This window comes from Stegostoma tigrinum, chromosome 5 (assembly GCF_030684315.1).
Source record: "Stegostoma tigrinum isolate sSteTig4 chromosome 5, sSteTig4.hap1, whole genome shotgun sequence".
Classification (NCBI taxonomy): domain Eukaryota; kingdom Metazoa; phylum Chordata; class Chondrichthyes; order Orectolobiformes; family Stegostomatidae; genus Stegostoma; species Stegostoma tigrinum.
In genome coordinates this window covers 33,700,403-33,723,248 of record NC_081358.1, presented here as the reverse complement: position 1 = coordinate 33,723,248, position 22,846 = coordinate 33,700,403, and the positions used below count along the sequence as shown (strand labels likewise).

The following is a 22,846-nucleotide window of genomic DNA, read 5'->3' as shown; positions in this document are numbered from 1 at the left end:
CCACCAGGTTATCATTCAACAGGTTTATTTTAAATCACAAGCTTTTGGAGCGCTTCTCCTTCGTCAGGTGGAGTCACGAAGCTTGTGATGTCAAATAAACTTGTTGGACTGTAAACTGGTGTTGTGTGACTTCCGACTTTGCCCACTCCAGTCCAACACTGCCACCTCCACATCATTGGATGGAGACACGGGTACATATGAGCTTTCACTTCCTTTTTTGAAATGTATTAAAATTTTAAAGTTTATAATTTGGGACAGGATAATAGGAGTGAAGCAGATATGGAGGAGGTTGTTGAGAGGTAGGGGTGAGAGGATGAAAATATAGGGGCAGAGCAAGGTGGAAGTGTCAAGTGAGTAATGGAGGTGAAAGGAAACTAAAGAGAGTTTTTCAGATTAAAGAAAGAGAAGGAATAAAGGGAGAATGAATAAAGAAGAATAGAGAAGGAATAAAGGGAGGTGGCGCTCAGAATGGGGCTTGGAAAACCATCTCAGGTGGAATGTTTAGGAAAATTACCTCAGATGGGGAGCTAGGAAAGTACCTTTTCAGAATGAGTAAAAAATGCTCAGTCCCAGTTTTTAAAACATATTGAAAAGCCTTGAGCATCCTTTATTTTAAGAATTACCCAACTTTGAGAAATAATAGGTCTAATACTTTTAAAAATGTCCTGAATTTTATTCTTCAGCATTAGATGCTAATTGCAAACATTCATAGATTTAATTGAAGATGCTTATTGCAGACAGACCAGATATTGAATCAAAATTAGTGATTATCTGCAAATTTTATTATATCTTATTGACAAAAAGAACTTGCATTTATATATCCGATTTCAATTCTACATCATGTCCTAAAGTGCTTCATAGCCACTGCATTACTTCTGAACTTGCTTTAGCTGTTATGAATGAATTTTACTGATGTTTACTCGGTGAAACTCCAGATCTTAATTCTTCCTGTTTCTTTTGGCTTTCAACTTTTTTTTTCCTTTGAGATGAATAGCATTGTGAATGTAAATCATTGATATTTTAAATTTAATGTTCATTTGCTATCTTTTGCCAGTTCTGCCTGGTTCATGCTAACACAACCAGTATCAATCATCATATATGATTCTAGAATGGTGGGGAAAGATGAGCTGAAGAGATGATTTCCCATTCAGGAAACCCCTGTTCAAATTACAGCCTCACTGAAAATCTTCTGTAAAGTTCAGTATGAACTCAGCCAGGGTCAACTTGATGGAGTCAATTTACAAACAATTATTTGGTAATTCAGAACTTCAATCAAGATTTTATCAAGGCACATTCTGTCAAAGCTTTTCATTAGGATAACTCAAGAATTTTCACAAAGAAACAATATATTTATACTGTATGAGAGGACAGTGCTGACTGGTTGGCAAGTGGTCTCCAATCTGTAGAATTATTGCCATCGAGGATGCACAAGTTAATTATAACTGACAGATATCTGGCAAGATAGAAATTTTAATTCAGGCAGGTTGACTCTTGATTCGTTGCCCTGAGAAATGAACCAGACAATGGTTGACATCTAACTTTTAAAGTTGAAAAGGTGCAGAATGTTTACTCTGTGAGAAGAACAGGACCCTATGTATTGGCTTAACTAGCTTCCAGGAACATGAGTGCACCACATTTTAAGACTGACTCAAATCCTAAATTGGTTGTTAGCCTGATTCTTCGCCCACTCAAAATTATTTGAGCAAATGTTGCTCTATCATAGAATCCCCCTAACACTGGATGTTGTTTCTGAGTTTTGCAAAACAAGGCCACTTGGATATGGTCAGTGCTTCTTAGCAAACAGCCACTCAAAATGCCATTTAACATAAAAATCAGAAGAACTGCTGATGTTGGAAATTAGAATCAAGAACAGAAATTGCTGGAAACGCTTAGCAGGCCTGTTAGCAGCTGCAGACAGAAATCAGAGTTTGGTCACCTTTGATCACTGGATCCAAAATGTTAACTCTGATTTCTCTCAATGATCTCTCAGATCCTAGATCCTATACATCTCAGATCATACTGGTGCTAAAATTCATATATTACTGCATTACTCATTAGTTTGTTAGGTAGAACATTTTTTCAGTTTGAGAGCAGCATTGTATCATTGGCAAGCACCATGTGTATTGCTACTGTAAAATAACATCATGGAACAGCTAGCTTCACTGTCACTCAAGCCTTTTGAACTACCTTACCTTTCCAGCATAATATGAGGTAGGCTGGGCACTTTTCAGGGCGAAATGTGACAGTCTTAGGCCTGTTAATTAGTGGTATTTTTGGTGTTTCTTGTGAATTGTCCTGGTGAAGGAAAGACAAAATACTGGCTTCCTTTCCTGCAATTGAATGAAATGACACCAACATACACTGTGCTAAACATGCCTCTGATAAAAACAGAGGAATTACCGTGGTCTTACATTAGCCAGAAGAGCATCACCCTCGCATCTGAAAGAGATGAAAAGGTAAAACATCTTTTCACAGAAAATAGAACTCAATTGTCAATGGCCCTCCATATTCTGCAGAAGTACTGACTCTTCCTGGGGTATTATTACAGGACCATTAGCAGCCTTCCAGTACTTTGCTCAAGGGGTCATTCTTGATGTCATAATATAGGTATTGAGAGTCAGCAAAGTATTGAACCATCATTGTCAACAGGATTGCCTTTCAAACTGACATCAATACACGTGCATGTTCCAGCAGGAGTCACTGCGTAATAATTGAAGGAGGTTAGAAGGATTCCTGACTGATTTCTTTTACCTAACACAGTGACATTGAGTTCATTCACTTTCATTTCTATACTGCCCTTTCATAGCCTCAAAACATACTCCAAGGTTGTTTTATAGCAAAGTAAGAATCTGTGTTTTTATATTCACTCCTTGTTGTAAGGTAAGCAATCATTCCTCACACCAAAGATTAATTCTGTAACATTTCTGTTTCATATGAGCTCAGAACTATATCATGCACTGTACTAAATGATTGGAAGGACACAAGTAATCAATCATGACAGGCATTTATAATTATATGTTTACATTGATATGACTTCAGACTCTTTACATAAACTTAAAAAGAAATTATTTTAGACTTCTTTATGTTGACAACACTAAGGTTGTCAGCGTACAATTCGCACAGCCTGAAAGAAATGATGTTTATATTGTTTATTCTGAACTGTTTTCGATCTGTTTCAGGTCGAAGTAAATGACAGACAACAAATGATCATGAACAGCTGGGCTCCTGCTGAAGACTACAGTTCTGAGCAAAGAGAAAACATTATCAGGTGTGGGCAGGTACACCCACATCATAATTCATTTCTGATCAAAATTCAAGTCAAGGACTAATTTTTTAGGCATATCCAAGTTGATTAAGAAATGCTACTTGGTTCTGCTTACTGACTGTTTCTTGTCCGATTCTCTACATTAATAGTATCTAATATGGAGCATCCAATTAAAATATATATACTGAAGCAACCTGTAAATTCAGTAGTCAAGTGATCTGTTTCAGGCAAAATCCACTGAGAAACAGAAAAATATAAAACTGGACTTGTGCTGAAAGTGAATCTAATGGTAGCAACTGTTTCTCTGTAGCATATTTGAATGAGTCAGTTTTCAACTTGTACAAAAATACCTTTTTTTAATGGATTTATGAAGTATTAACTCTTAACACATTTGTAAGATGCTGTTAGCACCCCCGTATTTTGTAGTCTTGTGAATGTTACAAATATTTTATGGGCAACATGTTTTAGGCCTTTGAACGGATAATAGATTAGGTGATTAAATGAAAGCTTTCATTCTTATGATTGCTGTGTTCCTCTCACTGGAGTAGTTGAAAACCTTGTTCATGTTCTTCTGCTCAGCAGAGCATATGGCATGATTGTAATATCCACACTGACAAATCCAGTCTATAACCATTCCCCAATGTTTCAGAGCCCACAGAAAACCATACTTATAGCCTTCACTTGGAGCACATCCACAGGCAGCATCTAGACTCCAGAGCCTAGATGTTTGACCTCACCTGAAAAAGAAGCATGCAATGCCTGGGCTGCATGCATATGCTCACCTTGGTTCAGCAATGAAAGACTTCACCAGGCACACACTCCTTGCTTATTAATGGTACAGCTGTTAGGGGAAATCTAGTACCTTCATCTCTACTTTAAAAGCACTCAAATGTCGATTGCAAGAACGGGATACTGACGTTATTAGTGTATTAAGACAGAGAGGGGTGTCCTTGAAATTTGCTTCGATCAGTTGTTTTCTAAGAACTCTGGCAGAAGGTGTTACTGGTGGTCAACAGTGCTGTGCCATTTCATGGATTTTAATGTGGTATTGCAGTATATTGAACCAAGACCAGGAATCAGGAAATATATCAAGGTGTGTACAAGCTTTGCTTATGCAAGCTGATAATCCACAGTTTCTCACAGTACTAAAGTTTATCTGTCCAGCCTGTGTCTGCAATTGCTTGTGTGCCAAGAGTACTGGCAGGAGTGGTGTGTCTTGCTTGAAGCCCAGAAACTAATCTGAATTGGGAGCTAGCTAGAGAAACAAAAACAACACAGAAGACTTGTACAGGATGAATAAATTGTAATTGTTGCCAACAATATGGGTTGCAACTTGCATGATTTGCTGTCTGCTACAGCAAAGTAGCTGCATTCCTTGAAAATGCATCTGCTGCGCATATTTGGGGAACGTAATATGTTACGCCTGGCATGGAATTGAGCGACCCCTGATTCAACAGTGGATTGCACATTAAGCATTGAGCTGGCATAGCCTGGGATAACCCCTGGTGTAAACATTAATGACTACTGTGTCCATAACTGTCATAAGAATTGCCTTCCATGCCATAGTTTGAAGGCTGAGTCATGGCTGCAGCAGATATTTCCCATGGTGAAAGAATGGCACCTGAGGTCTTGCTACTCAGTGATATTGATAAATGGGAACTGTTCACTAAAGATCCACTGTGCTGCTGGTGCTATGCTGACCTCCCTTTTTCTAATCATATCCAAAGAACAAAAGAAATAATGTCACACCATAAAAATCAAGCTGTTCCCAGAATCAAAATAGCGAGAAGCTTCAGCAATTAACTAGCAACGCAATATGTCAAACCAACACGTAACCCTTATGGAATCAATGAACCCATTAAGTAGCACTCCTTGATGACTGTGTCATGATTTTCTTGCTGAGTTCATCTCTAATGGGTGAGATGCTCGAACACATCATTCCATATTCCTTAGGTATCATCTTACACGATACAATTAAATGTCTAGGCTAAGGAATCAGTTTGAAGAGGGCATTCATGTCCTAAGAATAATATGAATATTAAAAAGTCTAGAAATTACTTTTGATGAAATTAGCAAATGGACAATTCATGTACATGGATGAGGGTTTCTGTCTGATATTGTAACAGGGTGTGTGTTAAATAAATGCCCACCTACCTTAACCATAATGTCTAGTCTGATTTATGGAGAATGGGGGAGAGGGACTAACTCATTTACAGTAACTATTCAAACAAGTTCAAGTTTAAACTCTGAACCAGTGACACATTTGTTGTATGCAAAATTCTAAAATGATGGTGCATTTTGTTTAGAATATGAAATTTAGATGAACAGAATTTTCTGATGCTGAATTTTGTATACATTTTGCAAAGATGAGAAAGAAATCAGAGTTTAATCTAAACACATTTTCTGGAAATACTTTCTCAAGCGAAGCTTTACTTCCTAATGTACCAGGAAGCATATCTCCAACAAAACAGGCGAGCAACTCCTAAGCACCAAATTTCTTATCATGTTCAAGATCAAGACCCCTCTCTATGGCTGATATCAGTCCAGCAATTCCAGGATTTCATCCCTTTTTGTAAACCCAGCCATTTCCTGGCAATGGGAGATGTAATGAATGGATTATCCCCAACCTTCAGCTCATGAGAAATTCCCAAATTTCTGAATTCATTCCCATATCTCTTCACAAGTAACTCTCATTCACTCGAAGTTGGCACATGTAGTCTCAAGGCATTCTGAAGGGAATTTGAAACAATTCCAAGCGAAGGTGATCGATCCCGGAGGAGACCGATGCCTGAAGCAGTAGCTTGTTGTCAGGTAAAGAAAGAAGTTGCTGATAACTTAGCAGCCATGGTGCAGCAGGAAGCTGCTCAGACTGGTCTTTTGTCAGCACGGGCACACCCCCTCCCTACCACAGATGGCACAGGAACACAATGCCCAAACTAACAACTTTCCTGAAACTCTGCTGACAGAGCTGAATGCCCCACGTTTAGCATTATTATTTTCCACTTTATTAATGTCAAAGTCAAATGTTGCAACTGCTTGACAAATTTGTTTTCACAGTTAGTCATTGGGATGTACAGCACAGAAACAGACCCTTCAGCCCAACTCATCCATGCTGATCAGATAGCCTAAATAAATCTAGTCTCATTTGCCAGCATTTGGCCCATATCCCTCTAATCCCTTCCTATTCATGTACTCAACCAGATGTCTTTTAAATGTTGTAATTGTACCAGCCTCCACCACTTCCTCTGGCAGCTCAATCCATACATGCACCACCTTCTACGTGAAAAAGCTACCCCTTAGGTCCCTTTTAAATCTTTCCCCTCTCACCTTAAGCTTATGGCCCCTAGTTTTAGACTCTCCCACCCCAGGGAAAAGACCCTGTCCATTCACCCTATCAATACCCTAATGAATTTGTAAACCTCTATAAAGGTCACCCCTCAGTATTCAATGCTCCAGGAAAAATAGCCCCAGCCTATTCAGCCTTTCCCTATAGTTCAAACTCTCCAGATCTGGCAACATCCTTGTAAATCTTTTCTGAACCCTTTTCAAGGTTCACAATATCCTTCTTATAGCAGGGAGACCAGAACTGCATGCAGTATTCGAGAAGGGGGCTAACCAATGTGCTGTACAGCCACAAGATGAGGTCCTAACTCTTATACTCAATGCACTGAACAATAGAAGCAAGCAGACCAAACACCACCTTCACTATCCTATCTACCTGCTACTTCACTTTCAAGAAACTATGAACCTGCGCTCCAAGGGTATCTTTACTCAGCAACACTCCCCAGGACCTTACTATTAAGTGTATAAGTCCTGCCCTGATTTGCTTTGTCCGAAATGCAACATCTCACGTTTATCTAAATTAAACTCTATCATGTAGAACAAGGGTTTTCGAATAGTGGAATAGGAGGAATAGTGGTCAGTTATGGGCTGGAGTTCCTGTTCTTTCAAAAGGTCTTTGAAACTGCTATGTTTCTACTGATTACAAATGTGTAGTGTTACTAATGCAGCAGTTATATGTGCACTGATGATAGCCTTTGAATACTGGCTTTCTTGTGTTAACCTTATGAATAAAGCACATTTTGTGTAACTTTTTAAAGAATAATCTTGTATACGTAAGCACATTCTGGTGTATTGAGTGTGTTACTGATAGAAATACATTGTAAACTATATTTACTTATCTAGTAAGTCCATTCTCCTGGGTTCCATGTTTAAAAAAGTATTGATGGTAAATATTTTGTGTTGTTCAAAATGATTAAATTGTACATTGGATTACATGCAAATTGCAAGCATTTCTTCTTTTCTCCACCTTCATTTCTAAAATTAGTTTATACGAATAGAATTTTAAGCTAGTCTGCAACGAGCTGGAGGTGTATTTTTCTTTGTTACACACACACACATTAACCTATAAAATACAAAATTGACCTCCTATTTTTCATTCAATTAAGAAAGGAACATCTTATGATAAGTCAAAAACAATGGGATAAATAGTGTACCAACTGCTTACTGAATTTGAATAATTAATTTAATAAATACACTGAGACTGAAAGAGTAAAATTTCCAAGATCCACTGAACATTGCTTGAAAAATGTATTTTGAATGTTAGTGCAAACATGATGGGCCATATGGCGTCCATCTCCAGGATAACGATTCTGTGGTTCTGCCTTTCCTCAGTGAACCACAGCATAACTTGCAATGATTGTGATTCTTCTGAAAAGCACAAATGCCTGTCCTCTTAAACCTGTGCAGTGTGCATTAGTGAAAATGTATTTAACCAAAAGTCAAAAGGCCAGACTCATTAGCTGAAAAAAATTCAATATGACCAGACAAAGTTAATACTTCGTATGTAAACAGTTTACATACACAGGAGGCAGCCTGTTTTAAAAATACTTTATTGAGAATTAATACAAAGCTGTTGATTTCTTTAGTAGTCAACAATATAATTACATTCAATTTTCATTGGAGAAAATGATTGTTTTGTAACTTTTCCTTATTAGGTTGAAAAAGCCGTTGCACTGTCAATCATAGTATCCTTGTGAAAAGTGATGTCCAGCATTAGCCACTTCACTTTTGGTGCTTCACTGGAAAAGGCAGGCAATTCTACAAAGAGATTTAAAAAAAAGGTCTATAGCAAATTTCACTGCAGTAATATTGGAAGTGTGCTGTTCTTCTCCAGTTTTTGCAAGATATTCACTAAAACCTAAAAAAAAACTTGTCAATCAATCAGTCTCATTCTGAAAGCAGGCTCAGAGGCTTACTAATGTGTAGCCTGCACCACAAAGGAATGCTTGCGACTTTAAACTTAGACTACTCTAAAAAAGTCAGTCAGTGTTGGGATATAGACAATGCTAGCCAGGTCCATCCTGATGGCAATAACAGTCAGGAGCATACAGACGGTAAATCCTTCTTCTGAAGTTAGATCAGAAGTATCTCCTTTTTTTAATGTAATCATTCATGGGATGAGGATATCACTCGCTAGGTCAGCATTTATGGCCCATCCCTAATTGCCCAGAGGGCAGTTAAAAGTCAACTACATTACTGTGGGTCAGGAGTCACGCGTAGATCAGATAAAAGGCGAGGACGGCAAATGTCCTTCCCTAAAGCATGTTAATTGCATCCAAGATAACAACATCTAGAGCTGGATGAACACAGCAGGCCAACCAGCATCTTAGGAACATAAAAGCTGACGTTTTGGACCTAGACCCTTCATCAGAAAAAATTGAATCAGATTGTCTTTTTCTTAAATGATAATAGACAGTGGTTATGTGGTTGCCATTAAACCAGTTCCCTTTATTCCAGATTTTTACTGAATTCTTATTTCACCAGCTGCTATGGGGGATTTAAACCTGGGTCCCCAGAACATTGTTGGGTTCTGGATTATTAGCCAATAACAGGAAGGCTTATTAACAAGTGGATCCCACAAAATGCAGTAAGTTTATCTTGACATTGACACTGGCTGCAGAACAATCAACTAATCACAATTAGGGCTACAGTTACCAGAACTGCCTGAAAGTAAGAAGTACACCTGTCAGATCAAATCTAGCGGTCATAGAAATTAAACTTTAAATGTTAAATAAGTGGCTAAAAAATCATATGCATTGTGCATATGCATAATTCCTCCTACATTTCTTGAGGAACACAATGCTCCTCAAAGACACAAAATTACCCATTTGATTTGCTAGAGCCCAACTCTAACTGAAGCGGGTACCTTAGATTATATAAATTTGCTGGAAGCCAGAAATGTTCCCTGTGTAAACTGGTACATAGTTGTAAATCAACGCATTTTCTTCTTCTGCTTCATCAGAAAAATGATGCCAATTCTTGCGAGCTGAGAAAGAAGAAAATAATTGCATTATAAGCTTTGAAAGAATTCCAATACTGATTTTTCAGACCTGAAATGAAATCAGAAAAACGTAGAAAATGAACAAGTTAATTAAAACAGGAAACTGCTTCAATCATGTGGGAGAGAGGTAAATGGCTGGGAAAAGCTAAATCAACAGATTCACGGATGCTGTGTGCCAGCAAGTCATAATTATACAGTAACTTTCAATAGACTAATGCAGAAAAGTTGTGACTGGGACAACAATAATTTTCCATTTTCAGTTTGTAACAAAATTCCATTTACATACAACAAAGAACTGAGGATGCCGGAAATCTGAAACATAAACAGAAATTACTGGAGAAACTTAGCAGGTCCAGCAGCATCTGTAGAGAAAGAAACACAGAATTAACAATTTGAGTCTGCTGACTTTTCATCAGAACTGCTGAAATTTCCGATGAAAGGTTCTACTTGTGCCTTGTTTAAAGTGGAGAGTTTGGAGGGGGTTATAAGGAGGGATTTAAGGTTTCAACAGGTGTTCACATATGAAAATTTGTCCTCTCTGCAATTGTTCATAATGTGAAGATTGCCATTTTTTGAGGGCAGATAGATAGAATTACATTTACCAACTCAGGAAAGCTTAACTCCTTAACTGTAACAAGGTATTAGCATTACTGCTACATGCAAAGATCCTTCAAGTGAAATTCCAACTCTGAAAACTGCCACTGAGCGGGTTTGTCTTGACTGGGTGGGGAAACTGTGAATGGCTAGCTCCCTGATTCCCTGGCTCCTCATTTGATTGCCACAAGTATTTTTTTTTAAAAGGATATGCTTGCTAATTTACTGTGTGTTTCACGTGTTGTGACTATTTGAGGCATACAGACAGGTTTCCTTTTAAACCTTGAAAAAAAGCAGTATTGTGCTTAATGCAGTCTCATAGAAGTGCTGTCGCTTTTGTACATACATGCACTCACAATCCACACTCTCACGGAAATACAAGTTTGAGCAGTCTTTTTAAGAGTTAAACAAAAGTTAAAAGTATCCAGGGCGTGTAGGCTGATGACTTAGAGGGTTTCATACTGAGCTTTATGGTCCCTCTAGATTCCACGTTGAGAATAATTTAAATATGTTTATGGCCAATTTGAGAGCGAGCTTCTCCTTCGAAAGCAAATTCTTAAACAGGTGAGGGTTAGTCGGCGTGTAATACAATCGCCTTTCCCTATTTGATCAAATTAGCTTTGGACCGTTTCTGTGAAATTCAGAATTTTTAGTGCTAAGCCTCTGTTTCCAGCTCATATCCAATCAGGATAGCATTCTTGGTCATCTCAGTTTGAATATCTCATGTTGGACAATGAGAAAAGGTCTTGTTCAGTATTTTAGATGATGGGAGGCCTGGAGCAGCTGAAACCAGGAGTGGAGTGGGGACAGTTGTCAGACTGGGTTCCGGTGTGAGCTGTCTGCACCTTGCAAAGCCGGTCAGACCATATGTGGAAGACTCTGCTGATCTATTACAATGTAGTGTCTTTGTGTGATCAGTTTATCTGACTGTGATGTTATCCTTTTAACAATTTCTTATTTCTAATTTGTGCTATGAATCACTGTTAGGTTAATGCAACTCTTTGTTCCAATTTTTGTATCCAGCATTTGTAACAAAGTACTTTGTATCTAAGGTGGTGCCACTATAGTCCTGTACTTGACTACCTGTGACAATAAAACTTAATTCTAAGTTCTAAACAAACCTCCTCAGGTTCTCCTTTGTGGTAGAAGGGTCTAAGCTTCCACTGACTCATGAAAGGCTATTCCAATGGCTCTAAAATTTTCGTGCACACCTTTCTCATTGAACCTGTGTACTAACTGTGTGTACATGAGTAGCTTAGCACTCAGCCCTGAGATAGCCTGGGTTGAGTTGAGGAGGGGGGGGGGGTCCCTCAACCTGAAACGTTAACTCTTATTTCTGCCCACAGATGCTGCCAGACCCACTGAGCTCTTCCAGCAAATTCTTGTTCTTTCTCTACCTTTGTCTTCATTGGACATATCTGACCTCTCCCTACTCCCATCAAGCTGCCTCAGCTCCCTTTCCTGTTTTATTTAACTTCAGAAAACTCTGTCTATCCCTTTCGTAGGATTCTCTCTCCTCCCTGAATTGCCTTTTCTTGGAATTTTCTTTTCCTTATTTCTTAGTTTAGAATTTTGATCTTGGATACTCCAACTCTCTCTTTGCTAATGCTAGCCTGTACATTTCAGATTCCAGATCTGCCTTCTATTCTTCAGAGTTAATTGGAAAATGGTTCGTGCAAGCTTTGGGATATTGTCTTTAGATGGACCCTTAGGTCTAAAAGCCTTGTTGCAGTCCATGGCTCTTCAAATTCCAGTGCTTTAAACTGCCCCAAGTTAATTTACCCTGTAGGAAGGCGATAGCCTTGAATGTGGATATATTAAGTATCTCAGTACTGTAAACGTCAAGAAAATCTGGGCAGAAGAGTTTTGAAAAAAAATGCACCTTAGAAAGCATCCTATCTGGATGCTTCACAGCATGGTTTGGCAACTGCTCTGCCCAAGACTTGAAGAAACTGCAAAGAATCAGTACCTGGTGCTATGATGTTGTGGCCATAACAGAGACATGGGTTTCTCAGGGGCAGGAATGGTTGCTGGATGTTCCAGGGTTTAGAGCATTTAAAAAGAATAGGGAGGGGGGGGGAAAGAGGAGGGGGTGTAGCACTACTAATCAGAGAGGGTATCACAGCTACAGAAGCTTCCATTGTCGAGGAAGATCTGCCTACCGAGTCAGTGTGGGTGGAAATTAGGAACAGCAAGGGAGTACTCACCTCGTTAGGGGTTTACTACAGGCCCCCCAATAACAGCAGGGGGAATTGAAGAAAGCATAGGTCGGCAGATTTTGGAAAAGTGTGGACGTAGTAGGGTTGTTGTAATGGGTGACTTTAGCTTTCCTAATATTGATTGGAACCTCCTTCGAGCAGAAGATTTGAATGGAGCTGTTTTTGTAAGGTGTGTTCAGGAGGGTTTCCTAACTCAGTACGTTGACAGGCCGACGAGGGGAGCGGCCATTCTAGACGTGGTGCTCAGAAACGAGCCGGGGCAGGTTTCAGATCTTGTGGTGGGAGAGCATTTTGGTGATAGTGACCATAACTGCCTCACATTCTACATAGCTATGGAGAAGGAGAGGATTAGGCAAAATGGGAGGATATTTAATTGGGGAAGAGGAAACTGTGATGCGATTAGACATGAGTTAGGAAGCATGGACTGGGAGCAATTGTTCCATGGTAAAGGCACTATAGACATGTGGAGACTGTTTAAGGAACAGTTGTTGCGAGTGATGAGTAAATATGTCTCTCTAAGACAGGCAAGAAGGGGTAAGATAAAGGAACCTTGGATGACGAGAGCGGGGGAGCTTCTTGTCAAAAGGATGAAGGTAGCTTACATAAGGTGGAGGAAGCTAGGGTCAAGCTCAGCTCTAGAGGATTACAGGCAGGCGAGGAAAGAGCTCAAAAATGGTCTGAGGAGAGCCAGGAGGGGGCACGAGAAAGGCTTGGCAGAACGGATTAGGGAGAACACAAAGGCATTTTACACTTATGTGAGGAACAAGAGAATGGTCAAAGAAAGAGTAGGGCCGATCAGGGATAGCATAGGGAACTTGTGTGTTGAGTCCGATGAGGTAGGGGAAGGCCTAAATGAGTTTTTTGCTTCTGTCTTTACGAAAGAAACGAACTTTGTAGTGAATGAAAACTTTGAAGAGCAGGTGTGCATGCTGGAATGGAAAGAGATAGAGGAAGCTGATGTGCTGAAAATTTTGTCAAACATTAAGATTGACAAGTCGCCAGGCCCGGACCAGATTTGTCCTCGGCTGCTTTGGGAAACGAGAAATGCAATTGCTTCGCCACTTGCAAAGATCTTTGCATCCTCGCTCTCCACTGGAGTCGTACCTGAGGACTGGAGAGAGGCAAATGTAATTCCTCTCTTCAAGAAACGAAATAGGGAAATCCCCAGCAATTACATACCAGTAAGTCTTACGTCTGTCGTCTGCAAGGTGTTAGAAAGGATTCTGAGGGATAGGATTTATGACCATCTGGAAGAGCATGGCTTGATTAAATGCAGTCAACACGGCTTTGAGGGGGGCAGGTCATGCCTCACAAACCTTAGAGTTCTTTGAGGATGTGACTAGAAAAGTTGATGAGGGGCGAGCTGTGGATGTGGTGTATATGGACTTCAGCAAGGCATTTGATAAGGTTCCCCATGGTAGGCTCATTCAGAAGGTCAGGAGGAATGGGATACAGGGGAACTTAGCTGCCTGGATACAGAATTGGCTGGCCAACAGAAGACAGCAAGTGGTAGTAGAAGGAAAATATTCTGCCTGGAAGTCAGTGGTGAGTGGTGTTCCACAGGGCTCTGTCCTTGGGCCTATACTGTTTGTAATTTTTATTAACGACTTGGATGAGGGGATTGAAGGATGGGTCAGCAAGTTTGCAGATGACACGAAGGTTGGAGGTGTCGTTGACAGTATAGAGGGCTGTTGTAGGCTGTGGCGGGACAGTGACAGGATGCAGAGATGGGCTGAGAGGTGGCAGATGGATTTCAACCTGGATAAATGCGAGGTGATGCATTTTGGAAGGTCGAATTTGAAAGCCAAGTACAGGATTAAGGATAGGATTCTTGGCAGTGTGGAGGAATAGAGGGATCTTGGCGTGCAGATACATAGATCCCTTAAAATGGCCACCCAAGTAGACAGGGTTGTTAAGAAAGCATATGGTGTTTTGGCTTTCATTAAAAGAGGGATTGAGTTTAAGAGTCGTGAGATCTTGTTGCAGCTCTATAAAACTTTGGTTAGACCGCACTTGGAATACTGCGTCCAGTTCTGGTCGCCCTATTATAGGAAAGATGTGGATGCTTTGGAGAGGGTTCAGAGGAGGTTTACCAGGATGCTGCCTGGACTGGAGGGCTTATCTTATGAAGAGAGGTTGACTGAGCTCGGACTCTTTTCATTGGAGAAAAGGAGGAGGAGAGGGGTCCTAATTGAGGCATACAAGATAATGAGAGGCATAGATAGAGTTGATAGCCAGAGACTACTTCCCAGGGCAGAAAAGGCTAACATGAGGGGTCATAGTTTTAAGCTGGTTGGGGGAAAGTATAGAGGGGATGTCAGAGGCGGGTTCTTTACACAGAGTTGTGAGAGCATGGAATGCGTTGCCAGCAGCAGTTGTGGAAGGAAGGTCATTGGGGTCATTTAAGAGACTGCTGGACATGCATATGGTCACAGAAATTTGAGGGTGCATACATGAGGATCAATGGTCGGCACAACATCGTGGGCTGAAGGGCCTGTTCTGTGCTGTACTGTTCTATGTTCTAATTGTTAACACGGCCCAGTCCACCACACAAACCAGTCTTCCATCCACTGACTCCATCTACACTTCCCACTGCCTCAGGAAAGCAACCAACACAATTAAGGACCCCTCCCACCTTGGTAATATTCTCTTCCACCCTTTTCAGGAAGATGAAGTTTGTATACATATACATACAAGCATATTCAAGAACACCTCCTTCCCCGTTATTATCAGACATTTGAACAAACTTCTTTAATGTTAATACTGATTTCTCTCTGCACCTTCTCAGCTGCTGTAACACTGTATCCTGCACTCTGTTCTATTACTCTGATGCACTTGTATAATATGATCTGCCTGTAAAGCATGTAAGACAGCACTTTTCACTGCACCTCAGTACATGTGACATTAACAAATCAAATCAAAATCAATTTGATTTCCTGATTCCAATTTCTCATTTGTCTTTAAGTCTGATCATGGATGAAATCCCCAAATTTCTGTTATTACTGGGTGAGGGTGAAGAAAATAATTCCCCTATTTCTCTACTCTTTCTGCAACGCAATTCAAACCAGCAAAGGGACAGGCCCTTTGTTTGATCTCAACAGGTTTTGTTTTGAAAGAAAACACTTTTCCAATTCGGTGAATGTTTAAATGTTTCTGTGCTGTCTTTTTGAAAGAAACACAGAAATTGGTTTCTTAGAGTCATAGAGGTCTACAGTATGGAAACAGGTCCTTCGGCCCAATTTACCTACGCCACACAAGTTTTCACAATTGAAACTGTCCTTTTTGCCTGCATTTGGTGTAAATCCTTCCATACCTATCTCATCCATGTACCTGTCTAAATGTTTCATAAATGACAAAATTGTATTCACTTCTACCACCTTCTCTGGCAGCCTGTTTCAGAGTCACCCCCTCTCTCTTTGAAAGACTTAAAAAAAAGGAACATTTCTCATTATATTTAATTCAAACAAAAATAATAGAAACTCTCCAATGTTCACATGCACAAGCACAACGTCCAATAAAAGATATACAGAATGATAGACTGATATCTTTGAGGGTCAAAGACTGAACCTAATGATTTCTCTGGATATGACAGCAAGACAATCTATAACAGTTCTTAAACTAACAGTCAACAACTTCTGAATAGATTCATAAAACACTGCCCCCAACATCCTTCTGGCCGAACAGTGCTCAGTGCTAGAATTTGCCAACTGAAGAGAAAGGGGCCTACTCGAGGTTCCTGTTTCTTCAGTATCTCTTCCTCATGCATTGTAGCCTGCAGAAAAGCAATTTCTTAAACAGAAAAGAGGATCAGCTGGCTCATCACTGGATCCTCCTGTTTCAAACACTGCCCCTTCATCTGACAATGGGGCAGTGTTCCAAAAGCTTATGATTTCAAATAACTCTGTTGGACTATAACCTAGTGTTGCATGAATTCTGTCATTGCCTGGCAGAACAGGCTCGAGGGGCTGAATGGCCTACTGCAGTTCCTATGTTCCTACATACCCAAATTGGTTGTAGCCAGTGGATTTTGGGTCCATGGTTTACACTACATTGTGGTTGGATACGTTGCTTTCTCAGCCAAGTTCATTGTCTGAAGTGATTACATTGGCCCAGGGATTGGACAATTAGTGAATGGGTTAGAAGATGGTCCATTAATGCCCATTCTAGGTGACTATTTCTGATGGGGTTTTCTAACCAAGTAGACTCTGCTGTTATAGGTGTCTCATTTGTGATCAGATTTGTGATGTAATTATTCAGCCATTGGTTTAAAGTCACTGAAATGCGTTTTTCCGTTCTCTGAAATGCTGTACTGGTCAGCCATAAAAGCACAAGATCATTTTCAATGGTTCTACAAATGCACTTCAGTTGTTATAAATAATTTTGATAATCAATGAATGCAAAACTAAATATTTGCATTGAGAAAAAAGGTCAAAAGCTATTTTCTTTCATTGTCCATACCTTCATTAACAAAAAAGTTAGCCATGTACCATCCAACTTCAACAGCATGAGGAGTATGTGGGATCTTCTTTCTGCTCCACTCAAAAAGATTTTTCTCAGGATGCCACTGAACTCCATAAACAGGGTAGCTTTTTCCTGTAATGAAGCAAACAAACTACAATTTCTTTTTAAAAACAAACATTTCTGCGTAAAAGATTTTGAAAGTTTTGGATACTTTACATAAAGATTAATGGTCAAATTTTGCAGGAACAAAATACTCAAGCTACATGAACAGCCTTCTAATTTTAGTTTGATATACTGTCTGGAAGCGTCTTAAAATGACACACTCTTACAATTAATGCACAAAGTACTGAATTGTCCTCTCAGGCTGATGTGTATATCTACGCTGGAAAGAAGTACATACAGCAAAATGTATATAAACTTAATTGAGACAAATTTCTAGTTGGACATTTTATACTAGTATTGCAGATGAGAACAGATGAATGCATCAGTGATTTCCCCCCCATATTTGCACTCTTTCATTCTTCCCTCAAATTCTAAGTCATGGCTGATCTGCGCTTAACAAGGGTAGAATTCTGTTTAGCATCTGAACTGTTACTTTTCCATGAGATACTTTGACAAGTTTAAATGGTTCCCTGGATGGTTCAAACTTTTGTATGAACACACTGGTCAGCAACATTCAAAAGGCACTGGGCTTTTGCATGGCAAAACGCAGATGTAGTGCATATTATTGTTACGCACAAATAAATGTCTTATTGAGGAAAACATCTCAACAAATAAATTAACAAAGTGCAATTAAAATATTTCAATTGATGAAATAAACTAACTTATTCTCAATATAGAGGAGCCAGTGTTGGGCTGGGGTGGACAAGGTCAGAAATCACATGACACCAGGTTATAGTCCAACAGGTTTATTTGAAAACACGAGCTTTTGGAGCCTTGTTCCTCCTTCAGGTGTTAGTGAGAAAGGTAGTATCAGACAGATTTTACAAGTAAAAGATCAAAGGGTCACATGGCTGATGAGGATGTACTAAACAAACCTAAGATTCTGTTAAATATTTAACCTGTTAAAAGGTTTTAATCGATTAATATGCATATGTAAATCCCCGAATTCCTTTCAAGTCACTGCCTTGAGAGAAATGGAGGTTTTGTCAGGATATAAAAGAGGTGACATTTCAGGTGAGACAATGCATGTTAGACGTGAAGCCTTGTTTAGAATCTGTTTGTGTTTTAGGGTACGTGTGTGCACGCGCATACGAGTGAGTGTGTGCGCGTGAGAGTGTACAGTGTGGTGGGGTCACCTGTAGTGCAACATGAACCAAAAATCCCAGTTGAGGCCATCCTCGTGGGTACCGACCTTGTCTGTCAGCCTCCACTCGGTGCCTCTGTGCCGTTGTGTATCCCAAAGTCCGCCTTGGAGGACGTTTACCCGAAGGTCCTAGGCCGAATGTCCTTGACCAACATCCTCTTTGCCTTCACCTTCGACAACCAATTCTTCGTCCAGACACATGGAACAGCCATGGGAACCAGATTTTCTCCCCAATATGCCAACATTTTCATGCACAGGTCCGGACAAGACTTCTTTGCTGCGCAGGACCTCTGACCAACATTATACACCAGATACACTGATGATATTTTTTCCCTCTGGACTCATGGTGAGGAAACTCTGACACAACTACATAGTGATATCAACAAGTTTCATCCCACCATCAGATTTACCATGGACCACTCTTCAGAATCAGCCACACATTTCCATCAGGGCGGACACTTCTATACCTCACTCTAGCCCAAGCCTATGGACATCCTCATGATGCTACACTTCTCCAGCTTCCACCCTAAACCTATTAAAATAGCCATCCCCTATGGGCAAACCCTACACATTCACAGGATCTGTTCAGATGAGGAGGAATGTGACGGTGAGGAGGAATGTGATGGACACCTGGAGGTGTTGAAGGACACCCTCGTAGGAACAGGATACAATGCTCAACTCATTGATCACCAGTTCCAATCTGTCACAGCGAAAAACTGTAATGACCTCCTCAGAAGACAGACATGGGATACATCGGATAGGGTGCCCTTTATCGTACAGTACTTCCTGGGAGTGGAGAAACTACACCATGTTCTTTGCAGCCATCATTATTGATGATGAAGAGCACCTTGTTAAATTTTCCCCAGACCTCCACTTCTTGCTCTCAAACAACCACCAAATCTTAAACAGACCGTTGTTCGCAACAACCTACCCCAACCTTCAGGACAGCATCAACCACAACACTCTACAACCCTGCCATGGCAACCTCTGCAAGACATGTCAGATCTTCGACACAGACCATCACATGTGGGGACACCACCCACTATGTACACTGCAGATACTCATGTGACTCAGCCAGCATTGTCTATCTCATACACTGCAAACAAGGATGCCCCGATGTACGGTACATTGGCGAGACCATGCAGACACTACGACAATGGATGAATGGACACCGTGCAACAATCGCCAGACAGGAATATTCCCTCCCAGCAGGGAAACACTTCAGCGGTCAAGGACATTTAGCCTCGGTTCTTCCATACTATACCCTCACACACATGCATATATACAGACACACACTCACTCACATGAATCTATGGGGTGAATTTCTATCTGAAGATACATTCTATTCTGTTCAAAGAGCCCACAATTTATACAGTCAATATGACATTATATAATTTCCTACTTACAAATAAAGTAAAAACTAAACTAAAACACACACAGATCCTAAACGAGGCCTCACACCTAACACGCATAGCCTGACCTAAAATGTCACCTCTTCTTTACGCTGATAAAACCTTTAGTTCTCTCAGGACAGTGACTTGAAAGGAATTCGGGGATTTACAAAAACATATTAATCACTGGCAAATCTTTAATTAGTTACAAGGTTAATCTAATATGTCCTCTTTGATCCTTTACTTATAAATTCTGATATTACCCCTCTCACCAATACCAGAAGAAGGCTCCGAAAGCTTGTGTTTTCAAATAAACCTGTTGGACTTTAACCTGGTGTCATGTGATTTCTGACCTTGCTCTCAACGTGGCATTTACAGACAGGCTATATAACAATTTAACAAGCCTATGAATGGGGGCTGCCTTTTGGCAGAGCTGTTTGAGAAGATACTGGGAACATTTGCTTATCCTTGTGCTGTGTTACTTTGCTGCCAAGTTGCGTAAGCTCATTGCATCAATCCATATCTCTTAGTGCAGGCTTCCAGACACAGTTTGAGAGAAAGGACACCAGGAACTGCATGTAGATTATTTAGTTAATTACTATTCCATTTGGGACAGTCTAATCCCTCTTTCAAATTCTACATCTGCAGGGACGAGGAGTGTGCTGCATAATGAAAAAAACACAATTTAAATATTTAAGTGAGAAACTCTGTTAAAGTGGCAATCTCCTGATGGTAGAGTACAACACATCAATCTCCAGGACTAGGACCAATTCCACCTCCGGGAAAATCTGCCCTGTGTCGGTGGGGGAGACGTGGCGCATGAGACTGTTTATGTTCTGTATGACTCCAAGAAGTTCTAGAATCGGGGTCATCAACAACACGAGGACCCACGGAGACCCAGGACCAGAGACTTGGAATTTCTGAGGTGGATAATCGTACTCATTAGCAAGTGATTGCCGATGATGAAGACACATTGTAATCATGTTCAAGAATATCCTATGGTGCAATGTTATAAATTTATGGATAATCTGAATGCCCTGTAAGAAGAACTGCAATCAAAGCAGATGAGCTTTCAAAACAGCAAAAATGAGGTCCAACAGCCTGCAGAACAGCTGCTAAGGTTCACACAGGGAGCTGTTTCTACTTAAAAGCTGACAGTGAGTCTTGTCAGTGGAGTTGCTTTTGTCATCTGGAGTAGGATCTTGGACCCACTGGCAGAACTCCTAGAGCTTAGGAACACAGGATCAGGAGTAGGTCATTTAGGCTCTTGAGAGGGACAATGGGAACTGCAGATACTGGAGAATCTGAGACAACAAGGTGTAGAGCTGGATGAACACAGCAGGCCAAGCAGCATCATAGCAGCAACATTTCTGATAAAGGGTCTGGGCCCGAAACGTCAGCCTTCCTGCTCCTATGCTGCTGCAATCAGGCTCTTGAGCCTGTTCTGCTTAGCTATAAATCAACACATCAACCGTCCTCTGCATCAATATCAGAATCTTGACGCAAATTTGAACGAATAACTTCCTACTGATCTTGATCAAGTTGAAGTTGTTTGACTTGCTCGCCGAGCTGGTTTGTTCTCAGTCCAAAATTCCACCACCATGCTGGGTGACATCATCAATGCAGCCTCCGATGAAATGATGTTATTCTACTTCTCTTGGAATTTATACTGTCTGGTCTGCTATGTTGAGTACTGTCACCTCCGGTTTTGTTCTGTAAGGGTTTGTATAGGTTGTATATTGAATTCTGATGGTTAGTTTCCTTCCTGTCTGTCTGATGTAATGTTTGTGGCAGTCGTTGCATGGTATTTTGTAAACCACGTTGGTTCTGCATGTAGTGGAAATGGAGTCTTTAATCCTTGTGAGTGTTTATTGTAGAGTGGCAGAGTCATAGAGTTATAATTCAGTCCACTATGGACCAATCACGTGGACTGAACTAAGATGCGAACAGAACAGGCTTCACAGCTGCTCTGGAAACTACATTAAAAGACAATAGACTCATGGACAAAACACAACAAGCCGTTCGACAAACTACAGTCCCCACACAAAACCAAAGGAATGAATGGGACACCCTGAACACAGAGAGAAAAGCACTAGAAAGAACTCAAGAAAGACAAGAACATTAAAATCCCACCAGCAGACAAAGTGTGGTGACTGTCATTATGAACAAACCAGACTACATTGAGAAAGCACACGCACTACTCACAGATACAAACATTTATCAACAGATGGGGATAGACCCAACACCGTAGCTAGGTAATAAGATCACCCAGACACTGAAGAGACTAAAAGGATGCAGATAACCAAGATGGACTATATGAGAATGAAATCAGAAGGCACAAACACTTCCTGCTTCTGCAGACTTCCATCTTAGTCCCATGTCTCCCTCCTGGGCACACCTTCACACAAACTGACCGAGGACCTACAACAGAGACCGATACACCTTGTCGATGGATCAGCCCCATTCCATCCGCTCAACCCAAGAATTCCTCAATCCCCTCAAGAACACAAAAATCAGACAAGATTATAGTATCCTTTGACGTCACAGTATTATTCACGTCAATTGACATCCCACTAGCCAAAGAAGCAGTGGCCGCATCACTAGATGAAGCAGGAACACGGACAAACAACTCCATCAGCAATGACAACAAACTCAAACTGCTAGCCCTGTGCCTCATCACACTCTTCACCTTTAAACAAACAGATTAATGGCACACCCATGAGGTCACCCATCTCAGGCCTCATCTCAGAAGCAGTCATGCAAAGACTAGATAACAAAGTGTGTAGCTGGGTGAACACAGCAGGCCAAGAGGCATCTCAGGAGTACAAAAGCTGACATTTTGGGCCTAGACCCTTCATCAGACAGCTACACCACCCTCCCCCACATTCAACCTAAACTGTGGATCTGTACGTAGACGACACATTTGTCATTATTAAACACACCAAACTAGAAGAGATCCAACACCTCATCAACAATGTATTCATCAGGATTAAATTCACAAGAAGAAAGAGAAAACAACAGTTTCTGGACATCAGAGTTGAATGTATAACCAACAGGAAAGCAACACACACTGAATTAATCCTCAAATTCCACAAGAACCACCCCAATGTCCACAAAACAAAGGTGCATTCAGACACTATTTAAACAGACCACCATTCGCTGCAACACGCCAGAACTACGCAGGATAGAGGAAGAGCACCTATACAAAATCTTCACTATGAACAGACACCTCCGCAACTTCACCCGCAGGTACCTACTAAATAGATA

At 40.6% G+C, this 22,846-nt stretch overlaps 2 protein-coding genes across 2 annotated transcripts in view; one reads left to right on the top strand and one right to left on the bottom strand.

Annotated features, from left to right (window-relative positions):
- The window catches only part of LOC125452111 (sodium/potassium-transporting ATPase subunit beta-1-interacting protein 3-like), a 404,842-nt gene extending 397,351 nt beyond the window's left edge, over positions 1-7,491 (top strand). The window contains exon 7 of the mRNA XM_048530125.2: positions 3,180-7,491. Coding sequence (XP_048386082.1) covers positions 3,180-3,193 — 14 coding nt within the window. The 3' untranslated portion in view covers positions 3,194-7,491. The remainder of the gene's footprint in view (positions 1-3,179) is intronic.
- Positions 7,492-8,138: 647 nt separating this feature from the next.
- LOC125451914 (gamma-glutamyl hydrolase-like) overlaps positions 8,139-22,846 on the bottom strand; it is a 49,993-nt gene continuing 35,285 nt past the window's right edge. Inside the window, exons 8-10 of the mRNA XM_048529656.2 lie at positions 16,880-17,014; positions 9,474-9,593; positions 8,139-8,365 (exon numbers count right to left, since the gene is read on the bottom strand). Of these exons, the coding sequence (XP_048385613.1) occupies positions 9,475-9,593; positions 16,880-17,014 (254 nt within the window). The 3' untranslated portion in view covers positions 8,139-8,365; position 9,474. The remainder of the gene's footprint in view (positions 8,366-9,473; positions 9,594-16,879; positions 17,015-22,846) is intronic.